This window comes from Chanodichthys erythropterus, chromosome 3, assembly GCF_024489055.1.
Source record: "Chanodichthys erythropterus isolate Z2021 chromosome 3, ASM2448905v1, whole genome shotgun sequence".
Classification (NCBI taxonomy): domain Eukaryota; kingdom Metazoa; phylum Chordata; class Actinopteri; order Cypriniformes; family Xenocyprididae; genus Chanodichthys; species Chanodichthys erythropterus.
This window is the reverse complement of record NC_090223.1, coordinates 12,233,232-12,255,276: the sequence shown is the minus strand read 5'-3', so window position 1 is coordinate 12,255,276 and position 22,045 is coordinate 12,233,232. Positions and strand designations below refer to the sequence as shown.

The 22,045-nt window shown below is 41.1% G+C and overlaps 1 protein-coding gene and 1 pseudogene across 1 annotated transcript in view; both read right to left on the bottom strand.

The window, feature by feature from the left end:
• Window positions 1–1,019, bottom strand: part of LOC137003328 (zinc finger protein 721-like) — a 35,378-nt gene extending 34,359 nt beyond the window's left edge. The window contains exon 1 of the mRNA XM_067363449.1: window positions 893–1,019. Within this exon, the coding sequence (XP_067219550.1) occupies window positions 893–1,019 (127 nt within the window). The remainder of the gene's footprint in view (window positions 1–892) is intronic.
• Window positions 1,020–10,367: 9,348 nt separating this feature from the next.
• Window positions 10,368–22,045, bottom strand: part of LOC137003321 (uncharacterized) — a 56,401-nt pseudogene continuing 44,723 nt past the window's right edge.

Here is a 22,045-nt window from a genome sequence, read left to right as displayed (position 1 = left end):
AGGCATCTTCAATTGCATGTTTGGTCATTTCATTATTTAATTTACAACAGAATAACGACGGTGCATGCCCGTAGCTTCTTTTGCGCTTTAGTTAAGCTACAATAACGTATATGCAGCGCGCGCCGCCGCATTTGCGCGAGCAATTCTTGAGTTCACGCCTCGAGCACAGTAGGCTATAGCCTAAATGCTTGGAGCTTTACTGGCATAGCCTGGCGACATCTCATCTGACCACAGTTCACTGTTGTTCAACTGAAGCTACCTTTTCCGCTCGTTTGACTTGCGCCTGGCGCTGAGGCAAAGGTGGAATGCGCGTCTGAAAAGTGTCCTGTTTGTTGTCGTGGTAAAGAGACATTTCTTTATAAACGCGTTTTACTTGGCAATGTTTTAAAAACTATCTTTATTTTTGATATTTTTTATGCTCTGTTGGAGGTTTGTGGAGTAGCAACACCTGGGGGGAAAAGTGAGTGGGTCCAATATATAAGTGGGTGGTTACAATGGTTCCGACGCCCATACGTTAGTTATATATGCGTAAGAAGTGTGTCATGTTTGAGTTTGAATTACAGGATTTCTTTTTCTCTTTAATTCTGTGTGCATGAAACATTGAAATTCGGTATCAGCGAGATATTAGGAAACTTTATAAAGTTACTAATAAAACAGGAATGTTCGACGGATATCTCATGATGCAATGAATGGACAATTAGACAGGGCGTACTCCGTATAGCAATGTCGGAGGATGGAGCGAACTTTCTCCTTTAAAACTATGCTGCCCAAACAACTGGGTGGAAGTTGAGAACTGATACTTTTACCATGGTTGACTTTTGTTATCTAAGAGCCGCAGCTGCTTTGTCCCATCTAACGGCCGGGGCTGATTTTCCATCTAACAGTCGCTGACCATCTTCATCCACGAGCTGCAGCTGATTTCTCACCCAACAGCCGTCACATCCCGAACTCTGAAACACTCCGTTGAACTTTGTGACCAAAGTCTCCAAAGAAGAGAGCCGCTTAAGCCAGACTCTCATGCTGCGTCCCAATTCACCTACTTATATTACGCCCCAAAAGTATGTACTCTTACTGTGAACAAAAAGTACTTAATTTTGTGTGTGTAGCCAAAGAGTAGACAAGCTTTGGGACATACTATCACATCATACAATTGCGTCTTTTCTCTCTGTCTTATCCTGTCACTGTAAACTGGCCTGTCAATCATCTTACATACTCCACATTTCATTTAGCTAATTTCCTACCGTATCCGAGAGAAATACAGCACGTTGATCTGCCGTCGCGGGTCTTTCATGTGGAGAACTCTCCTCATATTAATGCATAATGATGCATTATAAAGTTAATGGACATTTGGATATTTATAAAAGTCCACATTGGTATTTGCAGATGAAAAATAACACGGATAACATTAAATAAATATTTTTTATCAGGTTGAACTGATTATTAGTCACTCAAACCTCTCAGCTTCGATCGCGCATATCCGCCATGTTTTGTAGTCTTTTAACACTTTTTACTCGTGTTTGTAGTTTTGAACGGATCCCTCGTCCAAAGCGCAATGGGTTGTGGGCAATATTAGCTTTTATCCACAAGTTTCCTACGCCCCATGAGGCCTTGCGTCAAACGTAGGAGCGTCTTCCGGTTCGAGGTAAACAAGCTGGACGTGACACTCATTCATTCAACAGTTGACAGTAATTCAAGATTTAACGATCCAAACTTGCGAACGTTTGTTTTTTACTTAAAGATTTAAGATTCCGGCATCAATATTTGAACAATGTTTTACAATAAAAAATGTTACAGTAATGGTAATGTATTAATTTATGTCAAGAGTGCACATCATGCTAAATCTAACTGATATTTATATTGACATAAAAAGAAAACACAGACCTATTCAGTTGCGCCTGCTTCCATTTATTTGCGATCACAAGAACGCAAAAAACAACTCCACTAAGGCTTTTGAATCCAAAGGCTTACACATTTAGAAATGTGAAGTGTTTAGAAGTGTTTACTTCACTTTTCTGAGCATTTCTATTTATTTTCCTCTAAATTATGCGATGCTTGCTATGTTTGCGTGATCTCTCCGTCTATCTATCCTGATCCTTTCAGCCAGAGCAACAGAGGGAGCTCATGAGAAGACAACGGGAGTTATGAGTTATACGAGTTAACCGGAGTGTGTGAATCTGTGAAAATACGGATTTGTCAGGAATCAACAGGCACAGGGAAGAGACAGATAAAACATTAAACCAAATAAATACACGATTATAATCATATAAGAATTGTCTTCGTTCCTCAAGCAGCCTCTGATATTTTCCATAAACGTGTGTATTTATTATTGCAATGGTTAACATAAGTAGCCTTTAGCATCGCATATATGACAGTGGAAACGTGTCTGGCTCTGGCACGCACGACACGTTAGGAGTAAAATATCACATCATCTGGCTTTGGTGCATCAGTGACGGGTGAAGTACAGACAGCGGGTTGTTCATGCAGGGTCAGGATCCTCTAGTCATGCAGCAGCACTTTTATGAAAAGTCAGTAAAGTAAAGTAAAGAGCAATTAAGGGCACGAAAACTGTTTATTGTATTGTGATATTAATGTAATAAACTGAAATGTTGTCCCTGAGCACCGTAACGACATCTCGCATAAAGAGTTGCAACTTTACAAAGTAAACAATGATCCAAAAAACACTTAGCCTCTTCGCTTATTAGCACACAAAACACCATTGGTATGCTGCTTCCGCCGCCTCACCGGAAGTTGTACCCACGTTCTCTTTTACAGTAGCGCCCCGCGGAAACAGGTGGATAGAGGGTATGCATGTGACGTCACCATCGACCGTTTGGACTGCGGTCACGCACGCTGGGTGGCAAAAGAGTGAGCAGCAGCATTGGTTTTCAGCGTGAATGTCGCGAAAAACACACAAAACACATTCAAAACGGGAAAGAGCTTTGCGGCTGACTGTACAAATAGATTTGACACAAACCCTGAGGTATATATTTAAAAACTAGAGAAAGCAACAGAAAAAGAAGCAAATGGATCGCTGCAATTCACAGAAACAGCTGGACTCCAGCAGAGAAGATCTGCAGTTATCATTTTGTTTCAATTGTTGGATTTTGAGGTACAATCATACCTTATATATTGTATTGTTATATATTGTGTTGATGACTCATCAATTAAATATTTTCTGTCTTATATTATGCATAATTGGGTGTTTTTAAATAAACAACACTGTCAAAAACTATACTATAAAAGTTTTAGGGCTGGACAATATGACGATATTGATTTAAACCTACCGATATTGTAGTTATATAAAATATTCACAGGCAGATTTGCTTTATGTATTTCCCCGGCATCAAATCAGGCACATATAAATGTCAGGAAACACGACTCCTGGCTGCATGTCAATATCCATGGATTAGGTTTATTTGACAAGTTGTAAGAAACACTTTTGAGTCCAACCTTTAGGGTAATTCGTTAGTTTTACTCGCGTTTTCGCCGTTTCTCCTATTAATCCAGTTACGCAGCTGGTTCTTTTGCCACTCAGTCTAGCTGAAGGAGCGTGTTTTCGGCAGGAAAGTGGCGTCGATGCATACCCTCTATAATGTTCACGGATCCACACTTCGAAAATCTACCGGAAATAGTAGACCATCCGGGGACTTTTGCCATACTCTTTTCAACATACTATGCTTTGGGACACACTTATTTTAATCTCACATACTATTTAGGATGGATAGTATAATATGATTTGGAGTGTGTGTGTGTATGTTTGTTTATGTATATACAGGCTACCTCAATTAAATACATTTTGAAACAAAATAAATAAATAAATAAATAAATAAATGCTCAAACATCCATTTTGTACTGCTGAAAAAACAGCTGGTAAGGTAGGTTTTGAAGCTAGTATGCTGGTTTGAGCTGGTTTATGCCGGTCAAGTGCTGGTCCATGCTGGTCCTCAGCTTTGTCAGCTGCTCATATCGGTCATTCAGAACCTCATCCTCATACACTGCAGAAATTCTCTGGCTATGGACGGGCGATGGCACATGAGTGTGAGGGGCTGGAACTGGCTTCAGTGATTGATAAGAAGTCTCTCTACTTGTAGCTATCTGCTGGATCTCCTGCTTCAAAGTGCCGTTCTCTGCCTTGAGCCCTAGTAATGCAGACAGGATCTCAGGTAGAATGTGGGTGTAAAGCTCATCACTGTCTCTTTTCATCTTGCGCCACATAGGCTTAATGTCAGATAACTGTTGGGCTTGGTTGCGGAGCTCATGCCACGCCGCATTGCTGCAGTAATTCAGGCAAAAGGAGCCCCAACTAAGTACTGAGTGCTGTACATGCTCATACTTTTCATGTTTATTCTTATCAGTTGGCCAAGATTTCTAAAAATCCTTTCTTTTTATTGGTCTTAAGTAATATTTTAATTTTCTGAGATACTGAATTTGGGATTTTCCTTAGTTTTCAGTTATAATCATCAAAATTAAAAAAGAAAGAAATAAACATTTGAAATGTATCAATCTGTGTGTAGTGAATGTATATAATATACAAGTTTCACTTTTTGAATGGAATTAGTGAAATAAATCAACTTTTTGATGATATTCTAATGACCAGCACCTGTATATATATATATATATATATATATATATATATATATATATATATATATATATATATATATATATATGTGTGTGTGTGTGATAAAGCGAGAACAAGCTTGGGGACAAAGTGAATGTCCGTAAAGATGTTAAAAATGATGGCTCAGCCCGCAATTGTCACAGATCCCTTGTTCCCCGTACTCCATTTCCCATGATCCTCTTGTTTCCACACCTGCACTCACTTCCCTTGTCATCTCCTCCTCATCACTCATCATCTACACCTGGACTTAATCATCATCACTACCTTTATAATGGACCCACTCCCTTCACTCCCTGTCCATTCTCTGTTTATGTGAAGCTTATGTGAATGTTAGTTTATGTGTGTATCGTGTTTGATTCTCCTTCGTGTCATTAAACTACCTTGTTTGTGGATATCCGTCTATTCATCTCTCCTGCACGGCACACCGTAACAGAAGAACGACCCTTAACACCACCGGATTTCCACAAGTTTAAAAAATGGATTCCAGTCTTTCTGAGGCTCTTACTCCCGTGCCTCCCGCTACCATGACTATGGCAGAGCGGCTCATCGGACTGCTGCAATTTGGATGTTCACTGGAGAGGTATGTGGAGAAGTTTGTTGAGTTGGCTTGTTTGACGAACTGGTCGGATGCTCATTTGATCGCCCTGTTTCTGGATGGACTGGACGAGGACACAATCCGCTTTTGTTAACCTGACTATTATGTTTCCTTAACTGATACTATAAATTTAATTTTGTATTTAAACGGCTCCAAATTCATTGTCCAAGAGGTTCAGGAAAATCTGTGTTCATCTCGTCCAGTCCCCCCAGAAACACGGGTGGCCTGGCCAGTTCGTCCGTCTCCCTCTTCCTCCACATACCCCTCCAGTGAGCTTTTCCCCAGCGCCCTATCTGAGCCACAACCCTCTGTTGTGTCCGGGCGGACCAAGAGGAGGAATCGGAAGAAGGACCGGCTCTCTCCGATCTCCTGCGAGCCAGTTTCTCCAGTCTCCTGAGAGCCCCCTCCGGTTCCCATGGGAATTTTAATAATGTATGAGGGAATGGACTGGATCCCTCTTCAAGCGGTTCCAGCCGCCGCCGCCGAGCCCTCTGCTCCAGCCGCCGCCTCTCCAGCGTCTCCAGTCGCAGCCGCCTCTCCAGCGTCTCCAGTCGCAGCCGCCGAGCCAGCGTCTCCAGTCGCAGCCGCCGAGCCAGCGTCTCCAGTCGCAGCCGCCGAGCCAGCGTCTCCAGTCGCAGCCGCCGAGCCAGCGTCTCCAGTCGCAGCCGCCGAGCCAGCGTCTCCAGTCGCAGCCGCCGAGCCAGCGTCTCCAGTCGCAGCCGCCGAGCCAGCGTCTCCAGTCGCAGCCGCCGAGCCAGCGTCTCCAGTCGCAGCCGCCGAGCCAGCGTCTCCAGTCGCAGCCGCCGAGCCAGCGTCTCCAGTCGCAGCCGCCGAGCCAGCGTCTCCAGTCGCAGCCGCCGAGCCAGCGTCTCCAGTCGCAGCCGCCGAGCCAGCGTCTCCAGTCGCAGCCGCCGAGCCAGCGTCTCCAGTCGCAGCCGCCGAGCCAGCGTCTCCAGTCGCAGCCGCCGAGCCAGCGTCTCCAGTCGCAGCCGCCGAGCCAGCGTCTCCAGTTTACCACAAGCCCACTCCTGCCCACAAAACCACTCAAAAGCCCAAAGCTCCAGACCCGCCATGGCTGCCCACGGCTCCTGACCCACCATGGTTCATGGATCCCCCCTGGAGACCTCCGTTCCGAGCCAGTTTCTCTGGTCTCCTGCGAGCCAGTTTCTCCAGTCTCCTGAGAGCCCTCTCCGGTTCCCATGGGAATTTTAATAATGTATGAGGGAATGGACTGGATCCCTCTTCAAGCGGTTCCAGCCGCCGCCTCTCCAGCCTCTCCAGTCTCAGCCGCCTCTCCAGTCTCAGCCGCCTCTCCAGTCTCAGCCGCCTCTCCAGTCTCAGCCTCCTCTCCAGTCTCAGCCTCCTCTCCAGTCTCAGCCGCCTCTCCAGTCTCAGCCTCCTCTCCAGTCTCAGCCTCCTCTCCAGCCTCAGCCGCCGAGCCAGCCGAGCCAGCCTCAGCCGCCGAGCCAGCCGAGCCAGCCTCAGCCGCCGAGCCAGCCGAGCCAGCCTCAGCCGCCGAGCCAGCCTCAGCCAAGCCCGCTCCAGTTTACCACAAGCCCACTCCTGCCCACAAAACCACTCAAAAGCCCAAAGCTCCAGACCCGCCATGGCTGCCCACGGCTCCTGACCCGCCATGGTTCATGGATCCACCCTGGAGACCTCCGTTCCTGTCTGCTCCTCTCCCTGCACCTGCATGAGATCTCCAGGGCCCCCACCCTATCCACGGTGCGAGGACGCGCCTACCGGGAGGGGGAGGGGGGGGGGATTCCGACCATCGCACGCCCAATTAAACACACTAAAACAAGGACAGGACAAGACAATACATCAAACAATGTGCAGTGTAAGTGTGAATGTCCAGGGTTATGAATAATGACAGAGGGGCAAAGAAATAGTGTACAACATGTTCATGTGCCATCGGGACTGCGTGTGCACCCGTGCCACTGACGGCAGAAACAGCGGGTGGGGAAATGAGCATGGGCCATTACAAAGGTTAGTATTTCTGTGTGAGTGCATGTATGTGTGAGTGTGTGCCAGTGTTGCCCAGCGGTGACAATTAGGTCAGCTGCTATTCATGCACTTAAGTGCTGTTGTGATGGGTTTTCTTTTTTTCTGCTGATAGCACGTTTGGTTTGGTCATGCCATGGTTTCCCACATACAGGTTTCCCTTTTTACCTTTTACAGTCTGAGTACACTTGAACCAGTGCCAAGTGTTAGTCGGAGCTCTAAAATCTCAGTTATCAAGTTTGTTTGCCTGTATAATCTTTAGGGTATTAGGTTAGCAAATTTTTCTTGCTGTCCACGGAGGAGGGACTCGATGAATCAGCTTCAACTCCAGCTCTGATATACCTACACAGTGAATAAATGTAAGATATGATTACATAGGAAGAGGTGACTGAGATGAGTTTGGGGAGGTGGAGGGATGAGGGAACAGCTGAGACAGAAGAGAGGTAAGCAGCTGCTTATACTCTGGCTGTTGATTGGAAGATTAGATGGGCTCGCTCCTCCCTAAATTACATTTAGGAACTTCACTTAGTGCACCGACGTGTTCCTTGTTCCTTGCCTTGCCTGTATTTTTCACCCTGGACTTAGTTTGATGATCGTTTGCTGCCTGCCTTGACCATAGCCTGTGTTTGGAATACTCTCTTGCCTTGCCTTCTTGGTACTGTTTGCTCGTGTTTGACCTACTGCCTGTACAACTACACTCTTAATAGCCTGCACGTGGATCTCCAACTCCATTGTCCTGTCCCATCCGTTACAGAATACTCAGCCACACCGATCCAGATCCAGCGGCTTTTAAAAGCATTTCCAGCCACTATGGATCCAGCAGTTTGACTCGTCAGCCTACGCCAAGGTAATCATACCCTTGAGGACTACAACAATTATACATTGCTTATTTATCAAACCTACCCGACTTTGCACTCATCGACTTCTTCTGTCATGGACTAAACAAAGACAAACTGGTCTGTGATGGTCCTCGAGGGTCACTTCTGGAATTTTTGGATTATGCTTTGTTGTTGTTTGGTTCTCCTTTCACTGTCTGGAAGATTAAGGATGCTTCCCCTAAATGTTTTTTTTTTTGTGGCCATGGAACTTGGCCCATCACAGTGTCTAGCAAGCCCAGTTATGATGTTGGCTAGCCCCATGCTACATAAACCTTCCTGTCCTGTGGTTCCTACACCTAAGCCTGTTCACAAAATAGCCATCATTCCTGAGCCTCGTCACATTTCTGCAGATCTTCCAGAGCCTCGTCACGTCTCCGCAGATCTTCCAGAGCCCTCAGCTAAGATGGCTGCCATGAATCCGCTCCAGAGCCCATTCGAGTTCATGGGTTCACTCCTGAGCCTGCTTCAACCTATGAGTCCAGTCCAGAGTCCACCTCAGTCCGTGAGTCCACTCCAGAGTTTTCCGTGGTCCCAGAACCCAGTCTTGGACTTTCTGTCTGCCTGGTTACGACCACAGAGGTCATCCATGAGTTTCTTGTCTGCCCTGAAACGACCACAGAGGACATCCCTGAGTCCCTGATCCGCAGAGGTCATACTAGAACTGTCCATTTGTCCCAACGCAACTGCAGAGGTTGTTCCTTTATGGTCTGTGGCAAGCAGACCAGAGACGATGTTCCAGTCAGAGCCCTGGAGGGCTTTTCTGAGCTCCCTGTCTGTATTGTCATAGCCCTTGTTGTCAATGCTAACCTCTCTGTGTTTCATGTTTCAGTTTCTACTGTTTGTTGGTTCCCAGTGGTACCTGAGCTGCAGTGGTGGTCGTTTGCTCTGCTGTGGGGGTCTTCAAGCCAGTCTGAGCTGCAGTGGTGGTCATCTGCTTCACCGTGGGGGTCTTCAAGCCCATCTGAACTGCCCTTTGGTCGTCTGTTCCACTGTGGAGGTTATCAAGCCCATCTGCTCCACCGTGGGGGTTTTAAAGCCCATCTTTTCTTCATATGGACTCCATTTCCCACAATTCCCCACCTAGGAACCAATCATGCACTCACACCTGTTTCCCATCAGTGACCGTTTGCCTTGACCATAGCCTGTGTTTGGATCACTCTCTTGCATTGCCTTCTTGTTAATGTTTGCTGGTGTTTTGAACTACTGCCTGTACGACTACGCTCTTATTAATAAAGCCTGCACGTAGATCTCCAACTCCTTTGTCCCATCCCATCTGTTACAACGTCATTGCTCCAATTGTAAATGAGACGACATATCGAACACAGTGGAAAGCTATTTTATAAAATTAAAATATTAAAACGTTTCAGTGTCTTTTTAATTTTTTGTATTTTTTAAATAACTACATTAAATGATTGGTGTTGTGTGCTGTGGCTTCACCTTTGTATGCTCACTATTGGCTGATTCAGAGGCTGATTTTTTTTTTTTTTTTTAAACAGCTAAGGCAAAGCTTAAGACTATTCTTAAGAGTATTTCTGAGAAGTTGTATACCTATGTATAACCTGACACAGATTTGCAGTAGCAATGGCTGCAATATAATCTAGAGTCAATTTATTGTTAGTCATGCCAATTACAAAATCAATTAAAAATGATCAATGCAAAACATCAAATGCTCAGAAATGAGATAAAGATGCATACCTGGCATTTGGAAAATACATAATGATTGTCTGGAGGACACTGAGCGTTATGAGCTGATCTGGCCACATAATCATACCTCGAATCTCCTCCAACATCTCTGACCAAGACTGAACCTTCTTTCAAATGGAATCATGAGCTAATGATGCGAATTTGCATTAATTAAACCCAGACTTGGGTACATAACATCTTTAGAGAACAAGGGCAATTGGCATAGAACACCAGTTGGCAGAGGACCCAAATAATATCTCTAAACTCTAAACACCTTTATTACCTTTGGGTTCACCTCTGTGGGAGTGAGACATTTTACCAGTTGCACTGAGACATTTAAAATGATACCAAACATGTATAGTGTTGTATGATAATTGTCTTGTGGGGATAATCATTTTATATAATCAAGGAGTTAAAAGGTTAATTTCCTTTGTTTTCTCAGAGAGTAACCCTATTTTCCAGTTTCTCCAGTCTTATACTTCATGAGTTTGTGTGCCCATATAATCCTAGCTTAAGTGGTAAACAGATTTGGCTTGCTGTCTGCTATAGAGGGGCTCGGAAAGAATATCCTACTCGAGCTCTGATTGCCCCCCTATAACAGGCAAAAATAAGTACAAAAGGAGGAGAAGGGGAGGAGGAGGGATGCCAAAAGAACTAACAACGGGAAGAGGTAAGATGCTGGTTTTATACCTCGGTATTAATTGGAAGATTAGATGGGCGTACTCCTCCCGAAATTACGTTTATTAACTTCACATGTGTGCAGCTTCTCTCTGCTGTGGATCCTCTTATGTCTTTTCAGATTTGTTGTACGATTGAATATCTTGTCACAGTGTGAACATTTGTAAGGTTTTTCTCCCGTGTAGATCCTCTCATGTATTTTGAGATGTGCTGAATAAATGAATCTCTTGTCACAGTGTGAACACTTGTAAGGTTTTTCTCCCGTGTAGATCCTCTCATGTCTTTTTAGATGTGCTGAATAAATGAATCTCTTGTCACAGTGTGAACACTTGTAAGGTTTTTCTCCAGTGTGAATAATCTGGTGCCGTTTTAAATTGCTCACTGAAATAAAAATCTCACACTCAAAGCACATGAACTCTATTACACCATATGTATTTTCTGATGTGTCTCCTTTGTATGAACTGACAGATGTTTCTTCAGGTCTGATGCACTAAGAAATTTTTTCCCACACTGATCAAATGTGAACAGATTCTCACCAGTATGAACTCTCATGTGAACATCAAGACTATGTTTGTTTTTGAAATTGTTTCCACACTGACTGCATACATACGGCTTCTCTCCAGTGTGGATCTTCATGTGTTCCTTAAGATTTCCTTTTTGTGTCAAACTTTTTCCACATTGATCACATGTGAACGGCTTCTCTCCGGTGTGGATCCTCTTGTGAATCTCAAGATTACATTTGTGTGTGAAACTCTTTCCACACTGAGTGCAGGTTGTATTTCTTGGCTCTTCTTTTTTTTTTAAAAATGTCTTTTCAGTCTTTTAATGACTCAAAGCTTTTTCTCCAGGTTTGACATGATGTTTCTCCTCCACTTCACTCAGTTCTTCACTCTCCTCCTCTTTAATCATATATAAAATAGAAGAAAAAATAATTAATTTCATTTTTGGTAAATCTAAATAATCCAAAGAGAGAAATATATACATAAAAGTGAGCCCTGATGTAATAGCAGAAACTAGACAACCGCTACAAAATATTATCATCATTTTGATGCCTTTTTTCTAAATTAATAAATGTTAAGTAATGCCCCTAAAAAACTTTCTATGAATGAGGATAATTGAAAAAAAGCTCAAAAGAATATCACTGAAATTAAGATTTATGACTGGGCAAGCGCTTTATGACCTGTGTTTTATTAGAAGAGCTATTCAGTTCTGGAGAGAGCTAAGCGGGAAGGCCTGAAAACAGACGTTGGTACTGCTGAAATCACATGACTTTGGAGCTCTGAATCGCTGATTTGACACAAAAGATTCATAACGCTCCAAAGCTTCATGAAGCATTGTTTTTAAAATGGCCCATCACTATATAAATCAGTGGCTGTGTCCGAAATCGCCCATTACTATATAAGTCATTGGCTGTGTCCGAAATCGACCCCTATACCCTTGAAAAGGGTACTATTTGAGGGGACGGCCATTTGTAGTGGTGTCCGAAACCATAGTGGAAGATGTTGAGTGAGCTCGTTCAATCCCATAATGCACTGCAATAAACAAGTGAAAAAATATTTAGCAAAATATGCAAGAAAACTTGTTACACCACCACAATTGCACTCAGATGATCTTCCTCACTATTTTCCTCAAATTAGTGCCTTACTGTGCTAATATGGTCAAATACATACAAAATTATGTCAAAAAGGCTATCTTGGTGAGTATTCAGTTAAACACAGTCAGTTTTGGATCGTTAAACAGCTGAGAAAGAGAATGCATGTGTGTATTATTGGGTCCTCTTAAAGGGACAGCAGTCCAATATTACTACTGCATGTTAATCAAAGAATAAAAGACAAAGAAAATCACTTTCTGCTCTTGACTGAATATGTTTTTTTATAACTTTAATGGTAAGCATTAATCTGTATTTAATTTGTACAATGAAGACTACAGAAACTGTAAAATGATGTTTACTGTCATCCTCTTAGCATCTATTCAGTGTCTCTATTGTTTTCTGGTTCAAACTGCCCCATTCAGTTTCAGTCTCTCCTGCACACATTCACAGCTCTCCGGTTTGGTTATGGCTCTAATTATAGATTCTTTTGTCATTATTGTAATTAATGACTCTCTATTCACACTGTTTTTTTTTTATTTCTTCTCACTTCATCTTCTTTCAAACATTCAAATGAGCTTTACTATTCAAACGGCTGCATAAGGGCTAGCTAGCATGTTAGCTTAGCACACCATCAAAACATGACAATTTATGAGATTAAAACCACGTTTATGCTCCAAATTAACTCACTGTAATGCAAGTTAAGTGTTTTAAACAACCTTCTGTGATCTGATGTGGCTTCAGAACAAAAATGAGACAGAAAATACATGATTTTATAGTATTATTCACAGTGATACAGGCTATGTTTCTGTCATATAGAGGGTATTCGTCACTTTCCCGCCAAAAACGCGCTCCCTCAGCTGCACTGAGTGGCAAAAGAACCTGCTGCGTGACTGGATTTAACAGGGGAAACTGCGAAAACATGAGTAAAACTAACGAATTACACTAAAGGTTGGAATTGAATGTGTTTCTTACAACTTGTCAAATAAACCTAATCCATGGATATTGACGTGCAGCCAAGAGTCGTGTTTTCGGACATTTATATGTGCCTGATTTCGACGGCGGGGAAATACATAAAGCAAATCTGCATGTGACTATTTTATATAACTACAATATAGGTAGGTTTAAATCTGCATAATCACTTATATCAATGTTATATCGTCATATTGTCCAGCCTTAAAACATATATAGTTTTATAGTATAGTTTTTGTCAGTGTTGTTTATTTAAAAACACACAATTATGCAGAATATAAGATCGAAAATATTTAATTGATGAGTTGTCAACATAATATATAACAATACAATATATACGGTATGATTTTACCTCAAAATCCAACATTTTGACACAAAATGATAACTGCAAATCCATGTTTCTCTGCCTGGAGTTCAGATGTTTCTGTGAATTGCAGTGATCCGTTTGCTTTTTTCTGTTGCTTTCTTTTTTTTTTTTTTAAATATATGCCTCAGGTTTTCTGTCAAAGCTATTTGTACAGTCAATCACAAAGCTCTTTCCCGTTTTGGATGTGTTTTGTGTGTTTTTCGCGACATTCACGCTGAAAACCAATGCTGCCGCTCAGTCTTTTGCCTCTCAGTGGACGTGACTGCAGTCGTAACGGTCGACGGTGACGTCACTTGCATACCCTCTATAATTAATTAAAGTCTCATTCTCTGACTTTCTGCTCGAGGGTGCCCTCTGGCTTCTAGTATGAATGAAAGTGCTCCATAATGCTCACATCGCCACATTTAAGAGTAAAAATGTAATAAATATTACTCCTCTCTACAGAAATTTGACATAAACATAATAGAATATATAAATATTTCTCCAAATGTACATGCTTTTGAACTAAAAGCCACAAGGGACATTGTTTAGTCAATCGCTTTCATGAAGACCATCAGTTTTTTCTCAGTTCAGCTGAGGTTCATAATTCATATTAAAATATCGACTCACTTGGTGTTTAATTTTCATAACTTTCAAGACATTACTGTCACTATCAGGTTTTCAGACTAAAACAGGAATCAAATACTGAAACTTCAAGTTTAGACCTTTGTAGTTAGTTGAGGTTATTACAATCTTTTACACTAAAACTAAAGTTGAACTAATGTAAACAAAGAACAAATTAGTGCGCCAACTTCCTCCTGCTGGTTAATATTTAGTTTGACCTGATGTTGACAATTAATATGAAAGTTTCTCAAACCTCCCTTTACTGACCATTTGTTGAAAACAAACATTTGTACCCATTTCAGTTTGACTGTTTATCAAAATGTGCCGAAGTGTTTTTGAATCTTTCTAACATGAATGTTGTTCAGCATCATGAATGAATGAAGAATAAACACCAACCTCTTTGTTCTTCAGTATCTTCAGTGTGTTTCATTCTGCAGGGTTCTGGATCACTCATGTTCTCACTGTCCTCTTTAATAAACTCAGTCTTTGCAGATTTCAGCTCTTCCTGATGCTCGTCTGATGGGAATATTCCAGTATTTATTGGGGAATTGCAGTGGGAAGAGCTTAACTGATGATGTGATTGCAGTGAGAGGAGCTTCATTGACTGTGAAGTACAGTGTGGGAGGAGCATCACTGATGATGTGTTTGCAATGGGAGGAGCTGATTTGCCAAAATCAATGAAAATTAGCAGAAGTGGAAGAGCTTAGAGTAATTTATTGATTTTAAAAACAACATGTTTAAAGAAACTTCCCTGTTCAATAAATAATTACAATTAATGATCATTTTCATGACATACAACTCTCTGGTCAAGAGAGATTCTTGGTTGTTGGTTTTATTGATCATTCTTAAAATTCTTAAAATCAGGCAGGATTGATTTGTTGGTTTGACTCTTTAAAGGTCAAACAGAAGAATTCACTATCAAAGGTTGGAAATGACTGCAGTAAAGTATTGGGTGTGAAATTGCATGGGTTGCCAGATTTGTTTTTAATATTCAGTAATCTGTTGCATGAAGCTAGTTGAACAAACTCTGAGTTTCAGAGTACGTTTGGAGTTGACAAATCCAGATAAATCCAACCTGGTTTAGATCAGGATCAGATGATTCAAAATGCTCAGTATAAACCTTCTCTGTCACCTGTTTGCAAAGCGTGTGCACCTGAAAGAGTGACGAACAGCCAATCACACGGAACAAGGAGAACGTCAGTTTAATTTACTTCTCGAGAGAGAGTCGCGCAATTCATGTCTCTTCCGAAGATTAAGAGATCTTTATGAAAAAATATGAAATTAAACACATTTACAAAGCAGAAATAAACACTGATGTAGTGAAAATTTGAGAAAGAAAATATCTGACTATATCAATGCATGTGAATCAAACAAATATACTGAATAATTAATAAAGAGCTCAAAAGAATACAAGTAAGCTTAACCTGTTAAAAAGATTTATATATTATGAATGTATTATATTTATTTTAATTTAAAAGCAAAGTGTAATACTGTCATTTACTAGGCCTAATTCTATGAATATGTCATGAATTATTCATAATTTTAATTTATTTAATATTAAATTCAATTCACATTTATTTGTATAGTGCTTTTCACGATACATATCATTTCAAAGCAGCTTTATAGAGAATGCATGTGAACATCACAATTTAAAGAATGCAGTTAGCAAATTATGTAATAATTTAGGCAATTAATTTACAATCACTGTTAGCAGTTTAACTGAAGGTAGAAGCAATGAGCTCCTGGAAAAATGAATTACATTAACAATAATTAGGATATAGAAATTTGGGAATGTGCATGTTGACCCAGATGTTGCATCTTCTGAAGTCCTAGCAGGAGTTTGCATCGTCTCTTCATAGGTGTTGGTCATCTGAGGTCTTCTTAAGAGGCTGGATCCAAACTGAGGCTGATGTACTCTCTAGTCACGGGCATCCCGAGGTAAAACAGAAAAGCAAATGGAGAACAATTAGCGTAGCTGCTGTTCATAACATTAAGCAAATATAGTCATGTGCAATTGATCTGGTATGAGATGCATTATGTGAATGCTTGGCTAAAGACATGCGTCTTTAATCTAGATTTAAACTGGGTGAGTGAGTCTGAGCGCCGAACATTATCAGGAAGGCTATTCCAGAGTTTCGGAGCCAAATGTGAAAATGCTCTCCCTCCTTTAGTGGACTTGGATATCAGGTACAACCAGAAGTCCAGAGTTTTTTGTGATCTTAAGGAGCGTGAAGGATTGTAGGGCGATAGAAGATCAGTTACAGGAGCTAAACCATTTAGAACCTTATAGGTCATTAGCAATACTTTATAATCAATATGGAACTTAACCTTAACTTAACTTAACCAGTGTAGAGATGATAAAATTGGTGTTATATGATCATTTTGTTTTTGACCTGGTAAGAACTCTAGCAGCTGCATTTTACATTTACATTTAGTCATTTAGCAGATGCTTTTATCCAAAGCGACTTACAAATGAGAGTAGTAGAATCAATCAAATCAACATGAGAACAACAGTATGTAAGTGCTGTGTGAAGTCACAGTTGGTACAGTAAAGTGCTTGTAGCAATGAGTTTTTTTTATTTATTTTTATATATATATATATATATATATATATATATATATATATATATATAAATACACAGATAGAAGAAGAATAGAAGTCAAGGCAAGTGCTATTATTACTGGGTCAAGTGCTGAAGAAAAAGATACGTCTTTAGCATTTTTTTGAAAATGGCTAAAGACTCAGCTGCTCGGGTGGCAGGTCATTCCACCAACCAGGGACAGATCCGGAGAAGGTCCGTGAGAGTGATTTTGTGCCCCTATGTGATGGCACCACAAGGCACCGTTCACTTGCAGAACGCAGGTTTCTGGAGGGCGCGTAAGTCTGAAGTAGTGAGTTGTATAGGTATAGCGGTGCAGATCCAGCGGTCGTTCTGTAAGCAAACATCAGAGCCTTGAATTGGATGCGAGCAGCTACTGGCAGCCAGTGCAGACTGACTAAGAGAGGAGTGACGTGTGCTCTCTTCGGTTCATTGAAGACTAGTCTTGCTGTAGCGTTCTGGATCAGTTGTAGAGGCTTGATAGTGCATGCTGGAAGGCCAGCCGAGTAGTCCAGTCTGGATAGAACAAGAGCTTGGACAAGAATTTGTGTGGAATGTTCCGATAGGAAGGGTCTAATCTTCCTGATGTTGTACAAGGCAAATCTGCAGGACCGGGCCGTTGACGCAACATAATCTGTGAAGCTAAAACAATCATCCATCACCACTCCAAGGTTTCTGGCTGTCCTGGAAGGAGTGATGGTTGAAGACCCAAGTTGAACTGAAAGGTTGTGATGAAGTGTTGGGTTTGCACCGATCACAAGCAGTTCCGTTTTTGCAAGGTTGAGTTGGAGGTGGTGGTCCTTCATCCAGGCAGAAATGGCTGTCAGGCAGGCTGCAATACGACCAGCAACCGTCGGATCATCTGGTTGGAATGAGAGGTAGAGTTGTGTGTCATCAGCATAACAGTGATAGGAGAAACCATGATCCTGAATGACCGATCCTAGTGATGACGTGTAGATGGAGAAGAGAAGTGGTCCAAGCACAGAGCCCTGAGGTACCCCAGTAGCAAGATGATGTGACTTGGACACCTCACCTCTCCAAGATACCCTGAAGGACCTACCTGAGAGGTAACAATCGAACCACTGGAGTGCGGTTCCCGAGATGCCCTTCGACATGAGTGTTGACAGGAGGATCTGGTGGTTCACCATGTCAAAAGCAGGAGACAGATCCAACAAGATGAGTACTGATGATTTTGAAGATGCTCGTGCCAGTCTCAGTGCTTCAGTGACTGAGAGCAAGGCAGTCTCAGTTGAGTGGCCACTCTTGAAACCAGACTGGTGATTGTCAAGGAGGTTTTGTGTGAGATAAGTAGACAGTTGGTTGAACACAACTCTCTCAAGTGTCTTAGCAATGAAAGGAAGAAGGGATACTGGTCTGTAGTTTTCTAAAAGTGCTGGATTCAGAATGGGTTTCTTAAGCAGTGGGGTAATCCTAGCCTGCTTAAAAGCTGTGGGAAATGTTCCAGTGTGAAGGGAGGAATTGATTATTTGAGTGAGTGCAGGTAGAATTGAGGAGGAGATGGCCTGAAGAAGGGGAGTAGGAATAGGGTCTAGCGGACAGGTAGTAGGGTGATTGGAAAGGATGAGCTTGGAAACATCTGCCTCAGATAGCATGGAGAAGGAGGGGAGAGTTTGTGTGTTTTCTATTAATATGTTATTATCAGTGTGTGGTGTGGAGAATTGGCCGCTGATGGTTGTTATTTTATGTGTGAAGAAAGTGGCAAAGTCATCAGCTGTAAGAGCTGATGTGGGAGGGAGAGGAGGAGGGCAAAGAAGAGAAGAGAAGGTTTTGAAAAGTGTGCGGGAATCATTTGAGTTGTTAATTTTAGTGTGATAGTATGAGGTTTTAGCATTGGAGACATTAGTAGAGAAAGAAGAAAGGAGTGACTGATATAAGCTAAGGTCAGTAGGATCTTTAGATTTGCGTCACTTCCTCTCTGCAGCCCTGAGTCTAGACCGATGCTCACGCAGAACATCAGAGAGCCAGGGTGCAGAGGGGGTGGCGCGGGCTGGTCTGGTTAAAAGGGGGCAGAAGTCATCTAAGCAAGATGTTAGTGTGGTGCAAAGAGTGTCAGTAGCAGTGTTAGTGTCCAATGATGAGAATTTGTTAGGGGGAGGAAGTGTGGATGAGACCAAAGAGAATAGGCGGGATGGTGAGAGGAAGCGTAGGTTTCGCCGAAAAGTGACATGTGGTGGATTGTGTGTTGAGTTAGGGGTCAGGTTGAGTGTGAAAGTAATGAGAAAGTGGTCTGATGTGTGTAGTGGAGTAACCAGTGTATTGTGTATTGGAGCCACAGCATGTGTAGATGAGGTCCAATTGGTTACCTAATTTGTGGGTAGCTGAGGTAGCCACTCGCTTGAGATCAAATGAGGCAAGCAGCGTGTGGAAGTCAGCAGCCTGAGGTTTGTCTAGATGGATGTTGAAATCACCAAGTACTAACAGAGGAGTACCATCCTCAGGGAAGGATGAGAATAACACATCCAACTCCCCCAAGAAGTTACCTAGCTGACCTGGGGGATGATAAACAACTACAACATGGATTTTAGGTAGGTGATGGTAATTGCAGTTAGGCAGTTAAAAAAATCAAAAAAAAAAAAAAAAATCTATGGGGTATTTTGAGCTGAAACTTCACAGACACATTCAGGAGACACCTTAGACTTATATTACATCTTGTGAAAGAACGTTCTTGGGCACCTTTAACGTGTGTTAAAAGTTTTGTGAAAATATGATGCTAATATACTTTTAAATATTTAAAGATAGTACATTTTTGTTAATATATTTTTCAATGTACTATAGAAAAAGGGAATATATTTAAAATACAATACTTTTTTTTTTACTAGGGTTTACAACCCACAGCTTTACAATTAATAGAGACGGTAAAACTAATTCACACATGCAGTCGCTCTCATTACATACTGGTACTGTTCACTAATTAATTTTTATCTGATTTACAATGAGCAGAAATCTATAAGAAATGTTACTAAACAAAGATACAATAACTGCTGAAAGTGAGCTGTTATGTCAGATCACTCATTCAATAGGAAACAATATCCCAACTTTATTAGTCAAGCATATTTACAGTACAAACCTTGAAAGTGAACTGAGGGCAAAAAACAAAACGAAACTCAGAAACACAATAATCGTTCATTAATCGTAATCGAGGTAAAATGTTCAATTAAATGAGGTCATAATCGTCCAACCCTAACTTAAGTGTGCAGCTTCTCTCTGCTGTGGATCTTATCATGTGTTTTCAGATTTGATGAATCACTGAATCTCTTGTCACAGTGTGAACACTTGTAAGGTTTTTCTCCAGTGTGGATCCTCTCATGTTTTTTCAGATGGGATGACACACTGAATCTCTTGTCACAGTGTGAACACTTGTAAGGTTTTTCTCCAGTGTGAATCCTCTCATGTGCTTTCAGAGATGATGAACGACTGAATCTCTTGTCACACTGTGAACACTTGTAAGGTTCTTCTCCAGTGTGGATCCTCTCATGTGTTTTCAGAGATGATGAACGACTGAATCTCTTGTTACAGTGTGAACACTTGTAAGGTTTCTCTCCAGTGTGAATCCTCTCATGACTTTTCAGAGATGATGACTGACTGAATCTCTTGTCACAGTGTGAACACTTGTAAGGTTTTTCTCCAGTGTGAATTCTCTGGTGTTTTTTTAAATCGCCCTCTGTAGTAAAAGTCTTCTCACACTCAAAGCACATGAACTCTCTCACACCAGTGTGTATTTTCTGATGTACTTTTAAATTTTGCAGCAGTGAAAAACTCTTTCCACACACAGAACATGAATGTGGCTTCTCCTTCGTATGAACTGTCAGGTGTTTCTTCAGGCTTGATGCATCAAGAAATGTTTTCCCACACTGATAACATGTGAATGGCTTCTCACTAGTGTGGATCCTCATGTGAACATCAAGATGTTGTTTGGTTGTGAAGCTCTTTCCACACTGATCACAAGTGAACGGTCTCTCTCCTGTATGAACTCTCATGTGAATCTCAAGGTGACATTTTTGTGTGAAACTCTTTCCACACTGAGTGCAGGTTGCAGATTTCTTTGCTCTTCTTTTCTTTAAAAATGTCTTTTTAGTCTTTGAGCGACTCAAAGGTTTTTCCCCAGGTTTGACATGATGTTTCTCCTCCACTTCACTCAGTTCTTCACTCTCCTCCTCCTCTTTAATCATATCTAAAATGGAAGAACATATTATTTCTTTTTCAGTACATCAAAATAATCCAAAGAGAGAAATTTACATATATTAGGTCTGTGCAGGCCTTTATTTGTCCCAAGCCTAAAATTCACTCTGTGAATCACCCCCTACCCACATAGTGTTTTTTTTCCCCCAACCCCACTGGTCCTGGTAAATTTAGATGTAAATTTAAATTTGTTTCCAGAATCTCGCATTTAAACATCCCCTAAAGAAAGAGTGTGTAACAAGTATAAAGTGTTGCACAGCATATACAAGATTTTTATTTGTTATTATGATGCTGTTAACACCATAAAAATGTCAAAGAATAATAGGCTAAATATCACAAAGAAAATTAGCTACATTAAATAGACTACAACATGTCCCTCAAAACTATAGGCTAAGCCAAAAATACAATGAAAACTGTTGGCTTATTAGCTATACTGCAAAATGAAAATTTATTTAATATTCAAGCAAGAACAGAATGACCCTGACTGATGACCGTTTCAGAATGTCTCTCCTCCAAAATCCGAACAGGTTTAAGGTTTAAAAGATTAGTCCACTTTTAAATAATTTTTTCCTGATAATTTACTCACCTCCATGTCATCCAAGATGTTCAATGTCTTTCTTTCTTCAGTTGAAAATCAATTAAAGTTTTTGATGAAAACATTCCATTTTTTTCCATATGGTGGACTTCAATGGGCACCAAACAGTTGAAGGTCAAAATTACAGTTTCAGTGCAGCTTCAAATTGTTCTACATGATCCCAGATGAGAAATTATCTAGAGAAATTATCTAGAGTCTTATCTAGAGAAACCATTACTCATTTTCTGATAAATATTGAAAATTATATACATTTTAACCTTAAATGCTCATTTTTAACTAGCTCTCTTCTTCTTCTCTATTTGAATTCCAGCAGTGTAGACACTGCTAAGTGTATTACTGCCCTCCACAGGTCAAAGAACTAAATTGTCATATACAATATGCTAGTTCAATAGTATATAACAATTAGTTCAAACTTTGACCTGTGGAGGGCAGTATTACGCTTACAGTGTCTACACTGCTGGAATTCAAATAGAGAAGAAGAAGAAGAAGAAGAAGAAGAAGAAGAAGAAGAAGAAGAAGAGAGCTAGTTCAAGATGAGCATTTATGGTTAACTTATATAATTTTCAATTTTTTTTTTTTTTTTCAGAAAATGAGTGCATCTGGGATCATGTAGAACAATTTAAAGCTGCAGTGAAACTAATTTTGACCTTCAACTGTTTGG